Source organism: Arabidopsis thaliana, chromosome 5 (genome assembly GCF_000001735.4).
Source record: "Arabidopsis thaliana chromosome 5, partial sequence".
Lineage (NCBI taxonomy): Eukaryota > Viridiplantae > Streptophyta > Magnoliopsida > Brassicales > Brassicaceae > Arabidopsis > Arabidopsis thaliana.
The window spans coordinates 17,125,035-17,147,587 of NC_003076.8; the positions used below are offsets into that span (position 1 = coordinate 17,125,035).

General features: G+C 36.3%; 4 protein-coding genes and 1 pseudogene across 11 annotated transcripts; 4 read left to right on the forward strand and 1 right to left on the reverse strand.

The window, feature by feature from the left end:
* Positions 1 to 420: 420 nt before the first annotated feature.
* Positions 421 to 3,900, forward strand: TRM30 (uncharacterized protein; the record flags this gene model as incomplete). Of its 3 annotated transcripts, none has more annotated exons than NM_001344461.1 (5): positions 421 to 661; positions 1,043 to 1,092; positions 1,185 to 2,735; positions 2,816 to 2,912; positions 3,058 to 3,900. In NM_001344461.1, 5 exons carry the CDS (start codon positions 544 to 546, stop codon positions 3,660 to 3,662), a joined length of 2,421 nt encoding a protein of 806 aa, NP_001331054.1. In that variant the 3' UTR covers positions 3,663 to 3,900. The 3 variants fall into 3 exon arrangements, with proteins under 3 accessions (NP_001331054.1, NP_001190453.1, NP_199085.1); NM_001203524.2 differs by having other exon boundaries at positions 447 to 661; positions 3,067 to 3,813; NM_123635.2 differs by having other exon boundaries at positions 544 to 661; positions 2,813 to 2,912; positions 3,058 to 3,813.
* Positions 3,901 to 5,151: 1,251 nt separating this feature from the next.
* On the forward strand, positions 5,152 to 7,875 carry AT5G42720 (Glycosyl hydrolase family 17 protein). Its single transcript, NM_123636.7, has 4 exons — positions 5,152 to 5,561; positions 5,645 to 6,312; positions 6,874 to 7,206; positions 7,475 to 7,875. Exons 1-4 carry the CDS (start codon positions 5,501 to 5,503, stop codon positions 7,727 to 7,729), a joined length of 1,317 nt encoding a protein of 438 aa, NP_199086.2. The 5' UTR covers positions 5,152 to 5,500; the 3' UTR covers positions 7,730 to 7,875.
* Positions 7,876 to 7,908: 33 nt separating this feature from the next.
* AT5G42730 lies at positions 7,909 to 9,220 on the forward strand (annotated as a pseudogene). 3 transcript variants are annotated; one of them is made up of 3 exons: positions 7,909 to 8,467; positions 8,620 to 8,673; positions 8,743 to 9,220. The 3 variants fall into 3 exon arrangements; another variant differs by having other exon boundaries at positions 8,620 to 8,658; another variant differs by having other exon boundaries at positions 8,620 to 9,220.
* Positions 9,221 to 10,626: 1,406 nt separating this feature from the next.
* AT5G42740 (Sugar isomerase (SIS) family protein) lies at positions 10,627 to 16,139 on the forward strand. 3 transcript variants are annotated; one of them, NM_123638.5, is made up of 23 exons: positions 10,627 to 10,859; positions 11,044 to 11,099; positions 11,193 to 11,269; positions 11,427 to 11,508; positions 11,592 to 11,639; positions 11,824 to 11,979; positions 12,061 to 12,157; positions 12,256 to 12,298; positions 12,576 to 12,643; positions 12,735 to 12,819; positions 13,000 to 13,048; positions 13,326 to 13,398; positions 13,475 to 13,535; positions 13,818 to 13,884; positions 14,082 to 14,138; positions 14,228 to 14,281; positions 14,400 to 14,528; positions 14,644 to 14,707; positions 14,800 to 14,873; positions 14,969 to 15,022; positions 15,120 to 15,188; positions 15,288 to 15,485; positions 15,565 to 16,139. In NM_123638.5, the coding sequence occupies exons 2-23, from the start codon at positions 11,046 to 11,048 to the stop codon at positions 15,586 to 15,588; spliced, it is 1,683 nt and encodes a 560-aa protein (NP_199088.1). In that variant the 5' UTR covers positions 10,627 to 10,859; positions 11,044 to 11,045; the 3' UTR covers positions 15,589 to 16,139. The 3 variants fall into 3 exon arrangements, with proteins under 3 accessions (NP_199088.1, NP_001332180.1, NP_001332179.1); NM_001344462.1 differs by having other exon boundaries at positions 10,627 to 11,099; NM_001344463.1 differs by lacking the exons at positions 10,627 to 10,859; positions 11,044 to 11,099 and having other exon boundaries at positions 11,116 to 11,269.
* A 1,642-nt stretch (positions 16,140 to 17,781) lies between these two features.
* BKI1 (BRI1 kinase inhibitor 1) lies at positions 17,782 to 19,638 on the reverse strand. Its single transcript, NM_123639.3, has one exon. It carries the CDS (start codon positions 19,005 to 19,007, stop codon positions 17,994 to 17,996), a length of 1,014 nt encoding a protein of 337 aa, NP_568610.1. The 5' UTR covers positions 19,008 to 19,638; the 3' UTR covers positions 17,782 to 17,993.
* Positions 19,639 to 22,553: the final 2,915 nt, after the last annotated feature.

Genomic DNA, 22,553 nt, shown 5'->3' on the forward strand with positions numbered 1-22,553 from the left:
TCAAAGCTGATTTTTAAGAATGCTCAACAAGTAGTATTTTGGATCGGACAATGATATCATCATATTAGCATGCACAATTCATTTGAAAATTTCAATTTTTTCTAAGCGTAAATTATTGTATTCATCTTATTATAATCAATGCAACGCAGTAAGGCACTAGCAGACGCAAAAGAGAGTGAGAAGAGGCTTGAAAGTTAAGTCGCAAAGGAAAGCCTTCGTCATTGCTTAACTTGCAATCGAAGTCAAGAAACAAAAAATTACTCTGAAGGGCCTAACGTTCACGTCAATCATCCAAACACACACATGAATTTTTTTTAGAGTCTTCCATTGTTATCAATTAGATTTTTGCTATCACTACTAGAATACTCTCACCAAACACTGAAAGAACCATCTCAACCAAAGATTAATTCAAGAAAACAACTCAAACCAACAAACAAAAATAAAATAAAAGTATTGAGTCTTTAGAAATAACCCTAAAGCAAATGTTCAGAGACTTTTCTTGTGTCTTCTATTTTCTGGACTCAAGAGTAAAAATAAGAGAGAATGAGTTCGAATGGCGAGAAGAGAATGATGAAAAGGTCAGATTTTGCGCAGAAGTTGTTGGATGATCTTCGTGTGAGGAAAGAACAGCTTTCAGGCTCTCAGAACTCCCTACAAAAAGGTATGAATGAACTAGCATTGATCCATGAAACGAGAGAGCATGTAGCTAAGCTAGATTCTTGAATCTTTTCGATATCGCACAACGTTTCGTCTGTTAGATCTATATGTAGAAGTTTTCAACAGAAGCTAAAATGCTCCCAGCCAATTCATTAAGGCATCAAAAGATTATGAACTAACCAATAAGTTCCGGTCTTAGGACGATAATCTCCTAGGGTCGCGGACCACAACAGGTTAATTTAGTCCCATCCCGGCCGCTAAAGAATTTTTTTGTATGCATATATTCCAACAAAGGCTTTAAGGGATTTACAACATAGCTTGTGTATTGCAACAAGCTACAAAGAAAAAATCTCTCTAATGTCAATTTTGGCTTTTTTGGTTGCAGATAAATATGCATATTCGAACAGAGGATTTAAGGGATCCAGAGCAAATTCTGTAAGCTGTGAAACATCTTTCTAAACTTTCAAAATCTACAATGAGTGTTACCATAATATTCTCACTAAAATCAAATGCTTCATTGGTTGTAGACAACATTTCAAGATCTTACTAGCGGCTGCATAGAGGCTTCAAATCAGTTAGTTCCTTATGGAAAGGGCAAGAGCATGGAGAAACTCGACTTGTCGAAAGCATTAGCATTTGCACTTGAAAATGCTGGAAAAGCTACAAGAGTAGATCCTTCAGGGAGTGCCTCAATCATTAGTTTCTTGCATGAAGTAGGAAGGAGATCTTTGGGAGAAACAAGAAGCAGTCAAGTTTTTGTGCAACAACAACAACCTTCTTCAAGCAGTCCCATGATTCATGTTCATATCAAAGAGATTTCAAAGGGAGCTCAAAAGCTGAATCAGATCATTAACGCATGTAGCAACGGCCTAAGCTTTCGTAAAGGAAGGTACTCTATACAATGCGGGGAACAACTCATGGAAGGCGCCATTGAGTTGGAACAGTCTCTTCGTTTGCTTGTAGACATACAACAAGCATCTGAGTATACAAGCCACAAACGGAGGAAAAACAGAATCAAGCTGCTTGAAGAAAATGGTGATGATGATGAGGAGGAGGATGCTCATAATCAAAACTACCAAAAGATCAAACAAGTCGCAAAGGCGGATATCGAGATGAGACTATTGGCACTTAACTATCAAGAGGATAAGAACAACAAACATAGAAAGCAAACAAGTTATTGCGAAGATACCGAGCAGAGATCAACGAAACCTCAGAAGGGAAGGATTCCGAGTGTTGTTGCAAAGTTGATGGGACTAGGAGAGTTTCCACAAGATGAAAAAGAGACCAACATAAAACATGATGGAGAGAATCTCACAAGGCGTAGAGTAATGGAAGCTAGTGAAAATCTTGTTGAACTAAAGACACAAAGGAAGTCAACATCATTGGATTTAGTAATCCACAAGGAGACTCAAACCGCGAATGAGATAAACTACAAAGCCAAGTCTCAGCAAAAGGATAGAGAGAAGGATGATTCAAAGAGTAGAAAAAGAAGCAAGGCTTCATACAAGAAAGATGGAGAAACTACTACGAAAAATGTTATCAAAAGGAATCCAACTCCAACAGAAAATAAACATAAGGTTGTCGCGAGGAGTCAACAAAAGCCTTTACATAAACTTAGCAATAAGAAAGAGAAGTTGCAGCGAGAAAGACATCGAGAAAATGGTGTAACGACAAATCATTCACAAAAACCTTTGAGTTCAGAGGATTTACAAATGAAGGTACGACTCATAAACAAAGCTAAAGCTGTGAAGAAAAGCTTTTCTCATGTTGAGGTAGCACAAAAGGGAAAAGAAGGAGAGGTTCTTAAAGCCAAGATCTGCGAAAAGAAAAACCAAGACATCTATATTTCAAATGAAGCATTGTGCAAAGTAATGAAGCGACCAGAGATTAAGAAAGAAGATGGAAAACATGATCTGTTACTCAAAAGTTACAATGACAGTAATGAGAAGAAAGCAGAAGTAGATACATGCATCAAAAGTTCTCAAGTTTCAGGTGTTGAGCATAAGAAAGAGATCAAAGATGACTCAATTCTTCTTATTGCCGCAGAGAGAGTCCCATGTCAAGCTCCATCAGAAAATGTAAGCTTACTATTTGTTAACTTCACATATATACCATCTGTATATGTTAGTTCTAATCGGTGTTGGATGTTCATAAGCAGCATCATGGGCGTATGTTCACAAATGGGATGGATCAACAAGCTCCAATACCAAAGTCTGATGGAAATTCAGATATATTATCCAAGACAGTATATAAAGGTAAGAAGCAAATAATGAACTTTTGGTTTGTCTTGTTATTAATCTCATTGCACATTTTTAAAAAATCACTAATAATCATTTCGAGCATTATGTCAAGATTTTGTTTTGATAAAAATGGAACTAAAATAAGTTACAATTATTTCAGAAACAAAAGGGGAGATAGAAGCTGGTTTACCCTTGTTGGAGAAGCGACAAGAACGCCGAAAACGAGAAACAACAGAGACATTATCCGAAAATGAAATAAACCTAAAGAAGATATTTGTGAAAAGCCAATTATTTCTAGACACAGCAAAGGCACATTTCAAACTCAACATTCCTCAAAATGTCTTTCATGACACCACCAGTGGGAGCTATTACTATCAAGAAGACAAGAATCTAACCCTCGAGTGTGCCTTCGAGCTAATGAAACGAAAAAGGAGATTTCAAGAGTTAAGTGTCCATCCTTTCGTGAAGGTACCCATAAGTTCCTCTAAAATAAACTCATTGGACCATCTTATTAGACAAATAAGCAAAGAGTTAGAGAAGCTGAGAGCCTACGGTAGAGACTGCCACATTGGATCACATGTTGAAGACTACGTGTTGGAAAGAGATGTTCACTATAAAGACCCATACTTGAACTCAATGTGGGACATGGGTTGGAATGATTCGATGCTCGCGTTCATCGAGAAAGATGATGTTATGAGGGATATAGAGAGGGAAGTCTTCAGTGGACTCTTGGAAGAGATAACAAGAGATCTTATATGCATATAGCCGAAACTCTTCTTTCTCTCCGATTTAAAAGTGAGCTCTTGTTTTAGGTGATTAGAGTGTCTTCAAACATTAATCCACTCCGTTAATGTTTTGTCTGATAATGGTTTTGCTTTTCTTTTTATTCTACTACTCTTTTGGATTAACTATCCTGATATATTGCATGGTTAATAAGAATGGATGCGTATTTGATGAAAAAACGTCTACTCATTCATCATAAACACAAAAAGCTAAGTATCTATTTCTCAAATTCTAACTTCAAACTATCTAACTTCTTAATTCTATTATTATATACTTTTAAAACTACCTATTTCACTAAACTTCCACAACTTATTCTTAGCTTTTGTATGAGTTTTATCCTCAGTTTTCTATATAGGATTTTGAAAATTCGTTATTTTTATTCGTGAAGAGAATGTACATACTTTGAGATCAATCTAGCTACAATAGCACAAAAAGATAATTGAACTTGATAATGTATATTTGATGGAGAAGTTAACTTGAAGAGGACCGATGAACTTTAATTTCATCCCAAAACAATTAAGTAACAAAAGTTATGTTATAGAAAGAACATTTTGGGGTTTTAATAACATAAATTTGGGGTTTCACGAATTAAGAACCATGAATCGGTTAACTCAAATACGATAAACGACTGCTACCAGTGACCAGTCAACAATGTTTTGGAAGTTACGTTAATATACAAAATGATTCAAACAATCGAAATTTGAAATTTGTGGTTCAAATGTTAGGCCTTTTGTGCTTTTGTTTTTTAATAATTTTCTCGTCTTTTTGAGGAAAAAAACAAACAGTAGTTTAAACATGCTTTATCTTTTCCTTAGGCCACAGCAAAAGCGACTTCTTCTTCTTTAATATTATTATTCTTTTTCCATCTTTGTGGTGTGTGTTGGAATGTCTAATTCCTTCCTCTCCTCCTCCACCACCTTCGATGCATTGCTCCATTTCTTAGTCTAGAAGGAAAATCTAGTTTTCAAAAAAGCCCTGAATTTCTTAAACTAGTTAATTACATGTTTAATGCTCTTCATTAAGTGTGGGAAAATCCATTTATTATAATTCTGTCTCACTTTTTCATGTAACTAATTAACGAAAGATACTTTAGGGTTTAATTCCCCTTTATTGTCTCTTTTAATTGTCATGCAACACGTACTTATACACTGCAATGATGTAGTATTTTGTATCTTTATCTGGTATATTTGAAATTTCAAATACTCCCTTCTAAACAAACTATTAAATGAATGTCAGAAATATATATATATATATATATATATATATATATATTTTCACCAGGTACGTTTGAAATTTGAAAATACACAGCTTTAATAAACAAACTCTTAAACTGTATCAGAAATTGTTGATTATAAAAAAAAAAAAAAGAAAAAAAATTCCTAGACATGAATAATCAAGAGTTTTTTTGTTTTCTTCGTTAACAATCAAGAGTTCTTTGTTATATATATTGTTTAAAGTACTCTTGCGAGCGCTCTTTATGGATAATAGATCTAGTAGTCTTCGTTTACTAATTCTCTCTCACAAATCCAAACAAAAAGGAACTGTGTACTTAAATCCTGTAATGACAATTTCATACATACTAAACAAGAACTATTAAATACTAGGATAATACATACTTGAAGAAATAACAACTCTTCATGTAGTCGTGTCTTTTTACAATTTAAAATTTGAAAAATAAAAGTTACATTTACCTTTACAACGTCGGTCGTTTTCCACACAATAGATTACCCACTTCTACTCGATAGTTTTCTCTATAATATAGAGACAAAAGAAGAGAGCATTTAAATTCTAAAGAACAAAAAAGGAAAAACAGAGCAGCCATGAGAGCTTCTGTTTATTCATTGATCCTACTCTTCTTCTCGTGTTTACTACATCTATCAAGTAAGTTCTACAACAGTTTCATTGTTTTTCTTTACTATATAAAACTTTCTCTAACTCGGATTCTTTCACATGTATCAAAACAGAGTCTCAACCGTTCCTCGGAGTAAACTACGGCCTAACCGCCGACAATCTTCCACCTCCGTCAGCGAGTGCAAAGCTCCTTCAATCCACAACTTTCCAAAAAGTCCGTCTTTACGGATCCGACCCGGCTGTAATCAAGGCCCTAGCAAACACGGGGATCGAGATCGTCATCGGGGCGTCTAACGGCGATGTACCCGGTCTAGCATCGGACCCGAGTTTCGCCCGAAGCTGGGTCGAAACCAACGTGGTACCTTATTATCCAGCGAGCAAGATTGTTCTCATTGCCGTGGGAAATGAGATCACATCATTCGGCGACAACAGTCTCATGTCGCAGCTTTTGCCGGCGATGAAAAATGTCCAAACTGCCCTCGAGGCGGCGTCTCTTGGTGGCGGGAAAATCAAAGTCTCGACAGTACACATAATGTCGGTTCTAGCCGGGTCAGACCCTCCTTCGACCGCGGTATTTAAACCGGAGCATGCTGATATATTGAAGGGATTGCTAGAGTTTAATAGTGAAACCGGGTCGCCTTTCGCGGTTAACCCCTACCCGTTTTTCGCTTACCAAGATGACCGGAGACCCGAAACGTTGGCCTATTGCTTGTTTCAGGCCAATCCTGGCCGTGTCGACCCCAACAGCAACCTCAAGTATATGAACATGTTCGATGCTCAGGTTCTACATTTCTTGACATATTTTAAGTTTTAGCTATTTTACTAGAAGTACTATTTATGTACCGAAATTTTAGTGCACAACACATAATTATTTCATCATTCCGTTTTTTTTTTTTGGATAAACGGTTTTATTTCATGAATTTTTCTTTTTAGTATATTATTAAAGTACAACGAGATGATATTTTAGTAGTTTGTATGTTTGATAAATGGAATTAATTTTTCTCAAGTTTGGTTTCGGAAAAGAAAAAAAAACTTTGTTAAATTAAAGAGATTGGCATATTCGTTACGTCAAATGAATGGAAAGTGAAAACTGTACTCTAGAAGGAAAAGTAGTATAAATCGTTAAAGGACACAAAGTGAGTGTACCTTATAAAGTTAGTACTGGAAGGTAGAAATTTGATATCGAAATTTGCAATAATGGATTCATACTATTAGGAAAAGAGACTACAATACAAATTAAAAATGTTATTTGTAACATATATAAAAAGAAGTAAACATATAGATGATATAATTAATCTGTTTTGTGGTTTAATTTACGGTGGTAAAAATTTGTTTTGTAAAGGTTGATGCGGTGTATTCAGCTTTGAACTCGATGGGGTTCAAGGACGTAGAGATAATGGTCGCTGAGACTGGATGGCCATACAAGGGAGACCCGGAGGAGGCTGGTGCAACAGTTGAGAACGCTAGAGCTTACAATAAAAATCTCATTGCTCATTTAAAATCTGGGTCCGGGACGCCACTTATGCCCGGGAGAGTGATCGACACATACTTGTTCGCATTGTACGACGAGAATCTCAAGCCCGGGAAAGGTTCTGAACGAGCCTTCGGTTTGTTTAGACCTGATCTAACCATGACTTATGATATCGGGCTCACCAAGACTACCAATTATAACCAAGTAAGTTCTCGTTTCAAACATTAAATAGAAATATTGGATATGAACTTAAACGTATAGTTTTGATCAGATGTTCTATTTCATAAAAGTAAAAATTGTAAACTGAAAACCCCGAACCGAATTTTGGTAACTAGTCAATGGATACTTAAAATTGAACATATATGATTCATATGATGTTAATTTAACTTGAGGCAAGTCCATGAAATGCACTACAATATAGCCTCTTATTGATGTTAATTTAACTATCAATTATCTTTGTTACGTCTCCCAGACTTCCATGGCTCCATTGTCACCAACAAGGCCACGTCTTCCACCAGCCGCGGCCCCGACGAGACAAACATTACCTTCTCCTCCGCAGATGATTCTTCCTTCACCAGTTACTCCCTCCGACAAAAACTCTGGGCAAACCGATGTTCACAATTCCACTCCGCGCTCTGCCTCTCTGGCTCACATATGCCGCTCTCTCTCTATTTCGGCATCGATGTTCTTTGTCTCCGTTTTGTATGCATTGATCATATTGTTGTAAAATCTCTTCATCGATCTTATATTATGTCTCTTACTAATTTAAACTAAACTATAATTGAATGGACTAAAACGAATATAAACAAATGAATAACCACTAACTAGAATGGTTTAGACCAACTCCATTGGAGGGTCCTTAAGAGTTTCTAGTACTGAATCCTTACAAAAAGAAGCCAAAATTAAATCAGAAAAATGAAATTAATCAAGGTACGCACCTTAGCTTAGGTATTTTGTGATGTTTTAGGTGCGTATACGTGGCGGTTTCCCATTGGGTAAGGTAAGAGACAAAACAATTTTTTTTCTTTCCTCTGTTTGCGAAATCATTGTCTCTCTTCTCTTGTTTTCTCCGGATGAATTCTCTCTCGATCAGCTTCATGCGGCGTCCACATCATCAAATTGGAGAAGATAACCGAAGAAAATCGTCCCCCTTCCGCCGTGATCATCATCTCAACCGACGGTCTCAACATCTGTGACTTCGAACATAATCGGCGATTTTGATGAACCAAATCGGAGAGAGAAGATTAATAAGATAGTTTTGAGGAAGAAATCACAATTAGAGCTTAAAGCAAGAATAAATCACAATCACAAGATGAGAATTTTTCGGACAACGTAGTGATAATCAGTCAATCGGAGAAAGAAGGTGACCCGAGTGTTATAACCATCAATTGTCCTGACAAAACGGGTCTAGGTTGTGATCTTTTTCGTATCCTCCTCTTCTTCGGCCTCAACATTGTCTGAGGAGGTAACAATTCCATCTCATCATTACACTTTGTGTGGTTTTCAAAAATTTCTTATTTTTGATATCTGCTGTGGTTTGTGACTTGAATGTGTTCGATGAAATTCCTCTGAAAAGATGTATCAACTAATGGAAAATGGTGTTACTTGGTCTTCTAGGTGATTGGGAAACCAAACACGAGATGGAATCTGTTGAAGGTGAGACTTGTTGAGGCAAGTGCTTCTTTTTCTTAGGCCTTTGGTATCTCAAGATGTTACCTTTCTCATCTTTTCAACATTCAGGTTTGTGCAAGTCTTTAATGTGGTTGTGAGAATGCCGTGTGGTAGGGTCATCATCTTAGAGGGTCTATTGCAGGGCTTCACTCTCCTTCGCTACTGTTCCTAATAGATCCTTCAAAAGAGAAACCGTCATGGAGGATCCTAAATGTCCCAGGGAAACCACCCAAGTTAGCTTGGGGACATAGCACATGCGTTGTTGGAGGAACTAGAGTATTGGTCCTTGGTGGTCACAATGGTGAGGAATGGATACTCAATGAATTACATGAACTCTGCTTGGCTAGCTGGCAAGACTCGGATCTGTAAAGACTCTTTCCTTATTCATTTAGTTTGTGGTTATGTATCTGTCACATTCCAAACTCTTATGACAGAAGCGTGTGTACATAGTAAATTAGTGATTGTTGTACGCTTTAGATATTAATGTAATGATGTTAATGGTTTTGCTGTATGAGATCCTTCTATAATATACTTACTCCTTGTTACATGACCATGCAGCATTTGATTTTGACGTACCAAAAGGCTTCTCTGAAGCATGCGAACACATAACATCCAAAAGAGAAGCCACTGAGTTATGACATATGTCAACAAACCCAAAAGTAGAAATAATCACACACACCTCAAATAAATAGAATGAAGAAACCGAACAAGTAAAGTACACAAACTCCAATACAAAGCTAAAACCTATTTAATTTCATCAAAATACTAGTTCATCCAAAATGGCAAGTTCTTCATCCAAAATGACTGGTTTTTTTTATAAAAAAAATTCACTTAAGGATTCTACCACTGGACAGTAAAAAATGTAAAGACTCTACAAAAACTCTAAACTTTAAAATTTTCAAAATTTATTATTATACAAATGTAAGGATTCCTTTATAAGGACTTACCAATGGTCTTGCTCTTATATTCTAATTTTAATACAAAAGAATATCATTCACTTTTTTTTGTTACCTTATATTATGCTATTTTTGTTTGTTTATTATTATAAAATGTTAAATTTATTTATCATCAAAAAGAGAATATGTACAATGAAAGAGGACTGTCATAAGGCGGACTCAGTAAACTGTGCCTAGCCATGAATGTATTAGCAAGAGCTCCACGGCTCCGTCATCAGCTCCAGAATCTGACACAAGATCGGAGAAAAACTCAAATGCAGATGAAGGGTCAACGAGTCAGAACGACGTCGCTGCAGTAAACAAAGGAAAAGGGATATTGGGCCACTCACCTAACAAGCCCAATGTCAACTTAACTGAGAAGCCCAACAAATCTTCTTCATCTTCTCAACGGTCAAAACCACCTATGCAAGAGAACAAAGCCAGAGTAACGACAGAGAAGAGGAGCGTCTGTCGTACGCCTCCAATCAACACGGAGAACAGATTTGATTGTTTGATGATCTGCTAAGCATAACAAGATTGAGACATCTGTCAGTTTACAATAATTGAAACTCTAGCGTTGTTTAACTATAAAAGGAAACTTGTGATGTAACATAAAACTTAAGTGAAATAATAAGAAAGTAAAGTTCACTCAAAACATTACCTAAAATAGCCGTCTTGCTCTTAATTTCAGAATGGTTGTGAGTTTTCAAATAGATTAGAATTTAAATTGTCAATAAAAATTGTTAAAAATATTCCAAAAACTAGATTCCTTGATTTTAAAAAGAACCATATTCACAAAATCTTGAATGGGTAAAAAATAAGTTTTTCAAAAACAAAAACCAAAAACCATTACAAAAACTAGTAAACAATCAAAGCCTATATATAATAAAATATTATCCGCCGTATATGGCGAGTGAAATCAGTGTTCTAAGATGGTCTGAGAATCGTATTGGGCAAGTTATAAAATTCTCAAAAAATATTGACTTTGCCTTTTGTTTTTGATTTGTATTCCAGTGTATAGAAAATGAATAAACCAATTTCCTTAATCCAACTAAAACGCCACCGTTTTAACATTCTCTACCAACTTATTCCGTTCTATCGCGCGTGTTGCAGAGCAGAACCTTCCGTCAACACGTGTCATACCCTCAGCTCTCACACGCTTCTTCCCTATCGGAAACTTTCTCTCTTCTAGCTTTCTTCTTCTCACAATTCCGGAATCTTCTTCTTCACCTCATCTTCGAAGACCTTCAGGTTTTTGTTTTTGTTTTTGTTTTTGTTTCCTTCTCTTGATTAATCAAAACTGTGATACCAATTCAAGTTTTGTTCCGTTAAATCGCGATGAACGACGACTCTCGCGTTTCAAAATCAAATTGTTTTGAATCTGAATTTTTATTATTATTTGACTTTTTCGTTGTTGTTGATGATTGATTACTAGTAATGGCGTCATCAACCGCTTTGATTTGTGATACCGAAGCGTGGAAGGATTTGAAGGTAAAGTAGTCTTTAAGGATTTTCTCTTTTCTTAGTTTGTCAATGGTGGTTTGTGTAGAGAAGTGATTTGGGATTGTTTTGGTAATTTGGCAGGGACATGTAGAAGATATTAAGAAGACTCATTTGCGTGATTTGATGAGTGATGCTAATAGATGCCAGTCCATGATGATGTATGTCTTCTTTTCTACTTTGGCTCATATGTGCTATGTACATTATGTTTGTTGTTGAACTCGGTTGATTTTGTGTTTGTTTCTAGTTATTGTGCATTTACGAGTTTCTATTGCTCTGGTATTGAACTTGTTAATGTTATTGGTATGTTTTAATTAGGGAGTTTGATGGGTTGCTGTTGGATTATTCTCGACAGCGTGCAACTGTTGAGACAATGGACAAGCTTTTGAACTTGGCAAAGGTGAGGGTAGATGTTTATTGACAGATTTTAATAGAATTGCAACGAATTTCACTCGAATTTTGATAATTTGTTTCTATATGCAGGCTTCTCAATTGACAGAGAAGATCAGCCGCATGTTCAATGGGGAGCATGTAAGTATCCGCATGTTAATCTTACTTTGATTTGATCTTATGAAACTCTTTATCTAGTATTACATATTAGAGAATAGAGAATGCAAATGAATTGTAAGCGAATTATTCTCCATCTTCTTCGGTACTGAGACAGAAACATTTTCTATCATCTATGGTGTCTGATTTGTTTAAATGGCTTCCTCAGATTAACAGTACAGAGAACAGATCAGTTCTTCATGTTGCGCTCCGTGCTCCAAAGGATGCAGTTATCAAGGCTGATGGAATGAATGTGGTTCCAGAAGTGTGGAACGTTCTAGATAAGATCAAGGAATTTTCTGACAAAATTCGCTCTGGTTCATGGGTAAATTCTAGATGCCATTATAAAACCTACCTCTTTACGTTTTCATCTCCTTGTGTTGAGTTTTTTTGAACTAATTGACAGGTTGGAGCCACTGGCAAACCGCTGAAAGATGTCATTGCGATTGGTATTGGTGGTAGCTTCTTAGGTCCACTGTTTGTCCACACGGCTCTCCAAACAGGTGGGCTGCATCTAGTCTTGGTACCTTGCCTCTTGCTGGTGTTCTTTCTAGCTTGTTTTGATTCAAATTTTTGCTTTTATATGCATTTTCATTCCCAGATCCTGAAGCTCTAGAGTCTGCTAAAGGACGCCAGCTGCGATTGTAAGCACAGCATTCCTGTAGTTATGTAGTCTTTTTCTGTGTTTCTGTTCGCAATGCTTTGGTAGAATGAATGAGCTTCTTGAAGTTTCTCCTGAAGGTCCATGAATTCTTTCTTTACCATTATTGTCATAGACACTGCATACTCCTTGTTTGTCTAAATTTCATTTAACCTAGGAAGAGGAGGCTGTATTGAACTTGTTAGCTTCTAGTTATTCCTTTTGGATTTCATTCATGTGGATGCCTTGCTTGGAATTAATTTTTGTTTCTTTTTGTGCAGTCTTGCAAATATTGATCCTGTTGATGTTGCTAGAAATATCAGTGGACTAAATCCAGAAACTACTCTAGGTTCATGCTCAAACCTATCAACAAATTCACTTTCATAGTTTCCATTGACGGATTTTCACTCTGACTAATTCTGAGGATACTTGTAATCCAGTTGTGGTGGTCTCGAAAACGTTTACAACAGCTGAAACAATGCTTAACGCCAGAACATTGAGGGAATGGATAACAGCTGCTCTTGGGTTGGTATTTCTGGCATCTTAATCTTACTTTGTTAGAAAATTACAATTATCGCCAGAGGAAAGCTTTTATGCTTGTACATTTACAATTATTATTTTTTTCAAAATATAATTTGTGTTATTCTACCATATTTTGGTTATCGTGGATGAACATCACTCATTTAACATGTGATAACTTAACAGGGCTTCAGCTGTTGCAAAACATATGGTTGCTGTCAGCACTAATCTTGCGGTATGCATTTGCTAGAGTTTCTTTTGGGGACTTTGTTTCCTTATTGTCCATCTTAGTAAACTTAAACTTCGAAACACATGCACTCGAGTCGTTCTGATTATGTAGAACAGATGACATGTTGATCCAGTCTTTTTAGAAACTGAATTATCGAACAGATTTAATGGACTATGGTAGTCTCGATGTTCTAGGAATTATGATTTATTTCGACCTCCTTCTACATATTTCATATTCAGACAGTACAGGAAAGTGTATAAACTATGGATGTTTTGTTTAACAGTTAGTAGAGAAGTTTGGTATTGACCCGAACAATGCATTTGCATTTTGGGACTGGGTTGGTGGAAGGTACAGTGGTAAGTTCTTGTCTCTTTGGTTGGATTCATTTCTCACCCATATCCACTTAATCTTTATCCGAATTTTTTGTTGCAGTTTGCAGTGCGGTTGGAGTCTTACCTTTGTCTCTGCAGTATGGCTTCTCCATGGTTGAGAAGTACGGTAGCTTCTATTTATTACCCTTCTCAGAGAATTTCTTAGGAATAGGAAGTAATGCATGTCTGTCTTGAGATATTTATCTGCATAAGTTTACAGATGTACTCGTTCTAACTATAAAATGTCAGGAAAGAAATTGATGTAAATTCTGTTTTTTTTTTTTTTTTTCTTTATCTGAATGATTTCTTCTTTTTTCTTGTACTTCCCTTTTATTTATTACCCTTCCCTATGTTTCTAAATCCACAATAGTGCAGTCGATATTCAGTCTTTTTTTGGATGGTAGGTTTTTGAAGGGAGCTTCAAGCATTGATCAGCATTTCCAGTCCACACCGTTCGAGAAGAATATACCTGTGAGTGCTTTATTTTGATAATCACTAAGAGTAACCTGAAGTCATCATTTAACAAAGAATTACTCTTCCAAGAAGTTGCTTATACTCAGGATAGCAAGCATTTACATTAACTCTCCATAGGGATTTCTGTAAGTTAGTTTAATTAGTGTAGTCACGCCGGAGTGAGAGGTTGATTTGGTGACTTTTGACGATTTCAGGTGCTTTTAGGGTTGTTGAGTGTATGGAATGTATCATTTCTTGGATATCCTGCTAGGGTAAGAATCGACTCCTTTATCAGAAAGCTGAAGTTTTCATCTCAGTTTAAGATATTCAGCCTCCATCAACATCTTTTTTGTTTTCTCAGGCCATCTTACCTTATTCGCAAGCCCTTGAGAAATTTGCTCCACACATTCAACAGGTATGTGAACTGGGTTTCCCTTTTGTCTCCTTAATCTTTGCTTCTTCATATCTATTTTTGACATAAAAGTCTTAAAATTGTTTACGGGAATATTAACGGAGCAATTGGTTGATCTCAGGTTAGTATGGAGAGTAATGGAAAGGGAGTCTCAATTGATGGTCTACCTCTCCCGTTCGAGACTGGTGAGATTGATTTTGGTGAACCTGGAACAAATGGTCAACACAGCTTTTACCAACTCATTCACCAGGTACTTGCTACCTATAATTTGAGTTTACTGGAAATTTGGATCTAGATTTTAGCAAGTTCTCATCACATGATAAGCTAATGAGGAAAGCACTAAATCTTTTGAAATGATGTTTTAGGGACGCGTAATCCCTTGTGATTTCATTGGCATTGTGAAGAGTCAGCAACCTGTGTACCTTAAGGGTAGGCTTCCATTCCTGCTACTGTTAATTTGACTTGAGCTGTTTTATGCATTCTCTTTCGAAAATAAGATAAGTTCTGCATTGGATTAACAGGAGAGGTGGTCAGTAACCACGACGAGCTCATGTCAAACTTTTTTGCACAGCCTGATGCTCTTGCATATGGAAAAGTAAGACATTACATTTGGTCATGGCAGTAAAGAGACTGATGCATTTACTAAGGTTCCATGCTGAAACAAACTCTTTGTTCTTTTACCTTCTGTAGACTCCTGAACAGCTGCAGAAAGAGAATGTTTCAGAAAATCTCATTCCCCATAAGGTAAAAACTTGTCTTGGATCGATGTTGAAAAAACAAAACTTCTATGTTTTTCAGTATATAAATGTGTTGGAGTAAACCTGTTGGTATCTTTCCACAGACATTCTCTGGAAATCGACCTTCTCTTAGCCTTCTACTTCCAGAATTGACTGCTTACAATGTTGGCCAGGTCTGTCTCTATCTCAGGGTTATCACTACCATCTTAAGATTGAGATGAGAGGATCACTGCGACAAAAGCTGACATTTTTGCATATGTTTTATTTTTCAGTTGTTGGCTATCTATGAACACAGAGTAGCAGTTCAAGGCTTTGTGTGGGGTATCAATTCGTTTGACCAGTGGGGCGTTGAGCTAGGAAAAGTTCTGGCTACTCAGGTCAGGAAACAGCTTCATTCATCACGCACTCAAGGAACCGCTCCCGAGGGATTCAATTACAGTACCACCACACTTTTGAAACGATATCTCGAGGTATGGCCGTGTAACGACTCTCACATTCTCAATCTTTGGTCATGGTTCTGATTAAAACATCTCTGAAATACTTTTCCAGACAAGTTCCGAGCCCCAGATGTGATGACCAAGCCCAAGTTTCTCTCCTTCGACCAAACGTGAACCATTTGAGCATTTTTCACCCTTGTTCTTCTTTTTTTCACTGTCCCTGATCAGAGTATACTTTATCGGCACTCATAAATTATCTAAAAATGGGTACTAATAATCCAAACCCCATAAAATCAGAATTGGGAGCATAATATCAGAGGAGCTTTTTTTCTCTAAATTATATGCACATAAAATGATTTAAGAATAGTCGGCAGCCTTTTCGTATCCGAAAATCAACGTCGAGTGACTATGTACTTCGATCGAGTGTTTTGATGCTTAACGTGTACGATCAAAAACTTAACATCCTTAAAAGAACGCACGACTTAGGATACTTTCTCTTATTGCTCATCAGAATTTCATAAACCATAGAAACAGCATTTTTCAAGCTTGCATGGCAATCCGGTTATTCCGAAAGATATTGTATCTGATTAATGATTATATACGTAACTATTCACTTTAGATTTTGTAGAATAGCATTCATGTACCTCTGTTTACGGTTATTGTATATAACATACCTCTTAAAACAAATCAATTGTCAGTGCCACAGTCAAAAGCAGACCACTAGTTAAAACAATTTTCCACCAAAGAAACCGTTGATACACTTTTGCGCCCAAGTCCTTACCCAACGTTAAACATTTTTTACCAAATAGTGGTTCAGAACAATATCGTGCACTCCAATGCATGGAAAGAAAGTGAGGTGATGACTTGGAGAGAAAGTGAGGTGATGACTTTTACAACTCTGGTTTGCCCATTAAACAACGATATTTTTCTTTTATATTTCGGAGAATGTTAGTTCACGACAATGAATGTCGGCGCATGACCCCATCTTCATGTGCACGAGTTGTGGTCAGTTAGGTCAATGATGTGATGTGACCATGCTTTTTGTGTCAGAAGTCATTTACTCTGGTGTGAAGCCGCCTCTAAAATTGGTAAAACGCTACTATAAAGTATCATAATGCTGCAACTTGTGATCCATGTTAACAACCCAAATGATAGTGTGACGTTTTCTATAAGAGGATCGACCTGCCCTACGTAAGAACTTTAATAATTGCAAACTTTTGGGGTTTGTTCTACCTTTCCAAAACTAGCCTAATAAAACAAGATATGTACTTATACCGTTCATGCAACGACATCAACATTCAACCGAGTAGTGGCGCTTCCATTGGGCGTGTCAAGGGATCTTGCCCGTGTGCGAATCAACCGAAATTCTCGTTTCTAACTAGTAGAGTTGGACACGGGGCGAGTACCCATTTTGAGTTTGTGACAAAAGTTACAGAAAATTCTAGAAGTAGATCAAAGTACACTACATAACTAAGCAAACAAGGCTAAGTCGAGAGTGGAAACACCGATTTCGAGTTCACGAATCCCGGAAGTTCACGTGGTTGCCACATGACCGAATAACTGGGGTCCTCATCGTTGTTACCACGAGCAATTTATACGAGGTCCGTCCTTAAAAGTTAAAACCTCGTAATAGAAGCCTACATCTTCTCTGAGAGTTAGAAACGTAGAATTTGTTGTAAGACATGTTGCAGATATTGTTCATTATAGACTTCGAAAGGTTGTTGACGTTGTGAAGAACATGAAGCAAGAATTTTGAAAGAACAAATTAAAACAAAGCAAGGATTAGGGGAGAGTTGCCTTCTTGAATCTATAAACGTTTTCAGTAACTTTGCATGTCCTATTGTTGAAGTTAATATTGTAACACTTTATTTGTTCAATATCCTTTTAATGCAATACTTCTTTTGCAGGCTAATGATTAGTGGTTAGTGTAAAAACCGACATATACGTGGTCAAATCTTCCGTGTCATTTTCTTTGTCAAAAATGTAATTATTTCATTGAAAATGAAAAGATTTAAGTTTTACAAAAATGTATAACTTTGGATTTATTGGTTCCATTGAACAAAAAAAGAAAACAACATAGAAGCAAAGACAATCTCTTGTGTCATTATACTAGTCTCCACCACAAAATGGTTTTGTTCTAGCATTGGTTATGTCAGTGACAAGTAAACGAAGAGGGCCGATCTCAAAACCCATCTCTTCTTTTGCTTTTCAAAATGAAACTCTTCTCACTTTCTCGGTTTTTGGTCATCCCCAATTTGTGGAAACAAACAATAAAACCCCAGCCTGGACTTGTTGTTATCGATCTATTATTCTAACAAAGTTGTCACATTTTTCTTTAAAATAAATCTCTTTTTCATTATTATAAATGAATTATGGGGACACATAGTATAGGAACAATAACTCCTTTTTTCTATACACGAAATAAATAATTACCTCTACTGTAATTCTTAAAATCCACGTCACACACTAACACTTTTGTTTTTTCTTTTTATCTTTCCGACAAGAAAGAACAACAGATTAAGGACAAAAGAAAAAACCAAATCAAGAATCCTTAACCTTATCATCACGATCAACGGCGCTTGAGTTCTTGCAATGAGCAATAGCTGCTTGAATCGCAGCTTGTAACTCTTCCATGGTACTATCACTTGACGATGATGACGTGGACCCCGAGCTTGACGATAGTCCGGCCGTAGACACACGAAGATGGCCACTATTAGTCGGAGATGTTCTCATCGACGCCGGAGCCGAGAACAATTCACCTCTCCTTCCTCTTATGAGATCTCTCTTGTTGTAAGATCCATTAATCATTGTTTTGCTGTTTCCGTTTGGACCCATAAGAGAGGAAGAGAAAGAGTAAGAAGAAGTCTGTCTTCTGTTCCAAAACTGCGTGCCGTTTCCTCTTTTCTGAAACAACATCCTTATGTACTTCTTGACGGCGTGACTTAGGTCTAAGCTCATAGGTTTCTTGATCTTCTGTTGTTGTTGTTCTTGTTCTCGCTCGTTGCTTTCAAAACCCTTTCTCCATTTTGATAAACCAAAGAGAGAAAATGACTTAATGGGTTTGGTTTTTACCCGAATCTCGCCCTCTGCTTTGTCTTCGGTGTTGTCGTCCTTTGCCTCGGTACTTATGTTGGTGATAGCGTTTTCAGTGTTGTTGTTGTTGTTTGTGGGCTGGTCGGGTAATATATCTTTGACGGGGAGGGTAAATCCGTCATTATACGAGCCTGTGGAAGTTCGGGGAGAGACAGGGAGGTGAGAGAGGAGATGGAGAGGAAGAAGGTGGCCGTGGAAGAAGATTTCATCGGCGGGGGATAAGTCGACGGCGAAAGGATCGGTTTGTTGATAAGACGATGTCGTTTTGGATGGGCTTCTAAGAGTAGGACTGATGTGTTTTGAGGAAGAAGAGAGAGGCTGGAGAGAGATAGTGAAAGAGAAGTCATGAGAAGGAGAAGAACAAGTGGATGATATTGGTGAAGGTGAAGCTTCTTGTTTAGGGTTTTGCTTTTCAGAAAAAGTTTGAGAACTGTTCTTCACCTGTTGTAGATTAGTTTCCATGATGATTGATGAGGAAGAAAAAAAGTAGAAAAACCAAAAAAGGGAAAAGGGATTTTTGTGTTGATCAAAGGATATGATGGTATAATAATATTATTATTAGGTTCGGTCTTGAAACTTTCATGAAGTGGGGTTCTATGTTTTTTTTATGCCTTTATTTATTTATGATTATTAGTATTTTTCCGGTTTTTGTGTAAAGGTAGAAGAATATGACAAAATCTTACTTGTGGAGAAGATAAGGAAGCCGTGGAGAGAGACGGACGGACAACCAACGGAGGAGAGAGGAAAATATAGAATGGTCAATACAAATGTAGTAGACGAATTGTGTCGTGGAAAAAAGAATGTAATGCCAAAAACACATGTTAGTGTGGATGTGAAAGCGCATTGGTTCGATTTGGGATGGCCGGATGGGCATATTGCCTCTAATGTTTGGTTGGATTCGATATCCGTTTTGATTTGTCTTGAGTTTGTAGTTACCTAGAGGTTTTTATATGGATGCATTGCGGGTATGAATAGGAGAACGATCGATATAGTTTTTGAGTAGGGTATTCGTTCGAAATATATCATGTCAAGTCCTATATCAACTTAACATTTTTCCATTTGCTACTAAAACATAATCTACTTCTGCTTCATGTTGATACTATTTTATTTGTTTGAACAACTTAAGAACTTACGCCTCCTCAACTTTCCCAACCTGAACTCATCTAGTTTATATATGAAAGTATAACTTAGTCTGTTAAAAAGATATGATAAAATAATGTTTTTAATATATTAGAAGAATATTATACGGATATAAGATTTAATTATGGATCAAGCTTCACAATCCAGATTTCTTGTATATCCAAATTTACACAAGGGATTAAAATAGATTTCGAATTCCGGTTAATAATCCCCCTAGCTGAGATGTGTGAATTAGTGTGTTCCTCATTCTCAGATGAACCAAAATTCACGTGGATGAAATGTAGCTGCGAGAGAAAGATTCATATTGGTACAAAGGACAAATAGAAAGTTACCAAATATTTTGTGGAACCATTCATTCGATAAGATTCGTCATGGGGAATTGAGTGAGAAGAACATTATGTCGTTTTGTCATTCATTCGTACATGAAACGACTTATGTCCAAAAGCCAATCTCTGTCAACATGGATAGATACTTCTTTCTCTTCCTCTCAAATGACATCAACTGTAATTTAAAGCGGGATTTTGTTATGTCCCACTATACATATTTTTATTTCTTTTGGTGAAGTCATAGATCTGCTATGGCTATGCATATAAAGGTGATGTTATATGTACCATGCTGCCGATCTAGAAATCTGTTTAACCGTTGGCAAAAACAAGTTTATATTTAAAGACTTGATACCTATTGTATACAAAAACTAGTTTAAATTTCCCATTGAACTAGTTTGTTTGTACCTTATTCAGGTACGGTCAAGAATTAGTGAATCATGGATATACATATTATATAGACCATGCATGGAATATCTCATCCATGTCTTAATTGGTTCTAATATCTCATACATTAATAGTAGATCGGAGAAGAGAGAGTTTATAAACGGAAAGATAACAAACTTTTCTTAAACCTCAAAATGTTGTTACAAAGCTCAAATGAATTAAACCACATACTTAAGCTTATATACTTAACACTAAATGTAAACTAAGATATGGTTCACTCATAACGGAAGATAACCGGTCCATGTTATATACTCAATATACATATTAGTGAATCATGGACAAAACAAGGTAGATTCATGTTCACTAAGAGCTTATTGAAAGCGATATATACAGGTGAAAATCCAGTAGCTCATTGGAACTTTATTAAATGAAAATAAAGTAAAGGAAGATGAAAGTCTTTAGTTTGTCACCAAGAGGAAATGATTCTATATTTTATTTTCCTAAGATGAAGAACTCTTAAAGTTACAATCAAAGTTCTCATTACATGACTATATAAGAACCTAGTTACATGAAACATTTCATGGGCTTTTTTAGACTTATCATGAGATTCGATTTTGGGTTTCATATGGATCCACTAATAGGATATATATATATATATATATATATATATATATATATATATATATATATAAATCCTCAATTTTAACTATCGGGTAATCTTTACGCAAATATTTCTATTTACTCAATAGTTATAACCTCTACGATGAGATTAGGTGGCTTAAGACATGTTTCACGAAGTGTCACCTAAACTAACACTTAGCTAATCCACAAAGGACAAATACATTAAGATCTATCTCATTCAAATTCTCATTTTTGACTTGCCTCTGCTCTCTATAACTTTTAATCCCTCCAAACTCAAACCAAATCAAGTCTAGAATCGTGGGGGCCAATCTCATAGGCTAGGTACTGTTTACAATCTTCTAGAGAGATATTTCGGATTTCGACAGAGAATAATTGATTAAAAAAAATATTTGTTTTAATGTTAAGCTTAATGGTGAATGTGTGGTACTTTAGTTTGTGCATTAATGGTATTTGTAACGTCTGTATCCCGGAAAATTAGAAGATTTGAGTTTATGTCGGAAATTGGAGGGGAATCTGTTTAATTCCAGTTGGTTTAGTAAGCTTATTATTAAACCAAAGAGGAAATTGTTTAATTTTGGTAATCCTAATTCCTGTTTAATTTAAGTTGACTGAAAAGAAACTTAAGCCTATTTATACCCTATAAATCAAAGAAGCCCTAGTGATTTCTCATAATGGCCACCTTCAAGGAGAGAAAGAGAGAGGCTGATTTTTGGTTAAAAGAAGGAAAATAGCTTCCTCAAAAAGGGATTTCTAGACAGATTAGACACGCCATTCTAGAGCAGATGTTTGGTCTATATAATCGCCTTGTTTGGTAAGAAAATTTATTGACTTGTAGCTTAGACTCATACCTATATATTGATATGAGTCAATATTCTAAGAGTTATCTGTGGTTTAGTGAGCTATTCTGTTTTACTCGTGATGTGGACCAGCGTGTATTTAAAGGAAGAACGCGAGTGAACTTACGGTTGGATCGTCATGAAACTTTGGGGACAACTTCAGGAAATCTAGGAAAACAATTTCAACGGTGCGATTTGAAAGTGGACTTTTAAATCTCGTTGCGTGATCTCATCTTTCAGGCTGAGGATTCTGTTAGTTTTCTAGAATATTCTAGTTTATGTTAAATGTTGTTTTTGTGGTTGGCTATATGGTGAGTTGATCTACTGTTGGTGAGTGGGAAGTTACTGCTGATTGTGGAATTGTTGTTTTTGGTACAAAAAACATCCTCATTTCAAGGTGTGTGCGCGATCATGTGTGACTTATTTGTTGTTAAGATTGTGTGACTTGTTTGTTGTTATATATAGGCTGGATTTTTTATGGATCCATAATGGATCCCTGCGATTGTTTTGTCAATAGATGTTTTGGTTTGTTTAATGATTTATGTGTTTATTGTGATCTTGGTTTTGCTTGTGTGTATAGATCGTAGATGAGAGAATCGTCTCAATAAGTATTTATGCATCTCTTTTTTTATGGTGCATGTAAAGATAAAGTGTGAATCACAAACAAATAAAGAGATGCA

Coding starts and splice junctions, on each gene's coding strand:
- AT5G42720 (NM_123636.7), top strand. CDS start 5,501: ATGAGAGCTTCTGTTTATTCATTGATCCTACTCTTCTTCTCGTGTTTA. Junction 5,562..5,644: donor GTGTTTACTACATCTATCAA/GTAAGTTCTACA, acceptor GTATCAAAACAG/AGTCTCAACCGTTCCTCGGA. Junction 7,207..7,474: donor AGACTACCAATTATAACCAA/GTAAGTTCTCGT, acceptor TACGTCTCCCAG/ACTTCCATGGCTCCATTGTC.
- AT5G42740 (NM_001344462.1), top strand. CDS start 11,046: ATGGCGTCATCAACCGCTTTGATTTGTGATACCGAAGCGTGGAAGGAT. Junction 11,640..11,823: donor GCATGTTCAATGGGGAGCAT/GTAAGTATCCGC, acceptor TGGCTTCCTCAG/ATTAACAGTACAGAGAACAG. Junction 13,049..13,325: donor CTGTCAGCACTAATCTTGCG/GTATGCATTTGC, acceptor TTTGTTTAACAG/TTAGTAGAGAAGTTTGGTAT.
- BKI1 (NM_123639.3), bottom strand. CDS start 19,007: ATGGAAACTAATCTACAACAGGTGAAGAACAGTTCTCAAACTTTTTCT.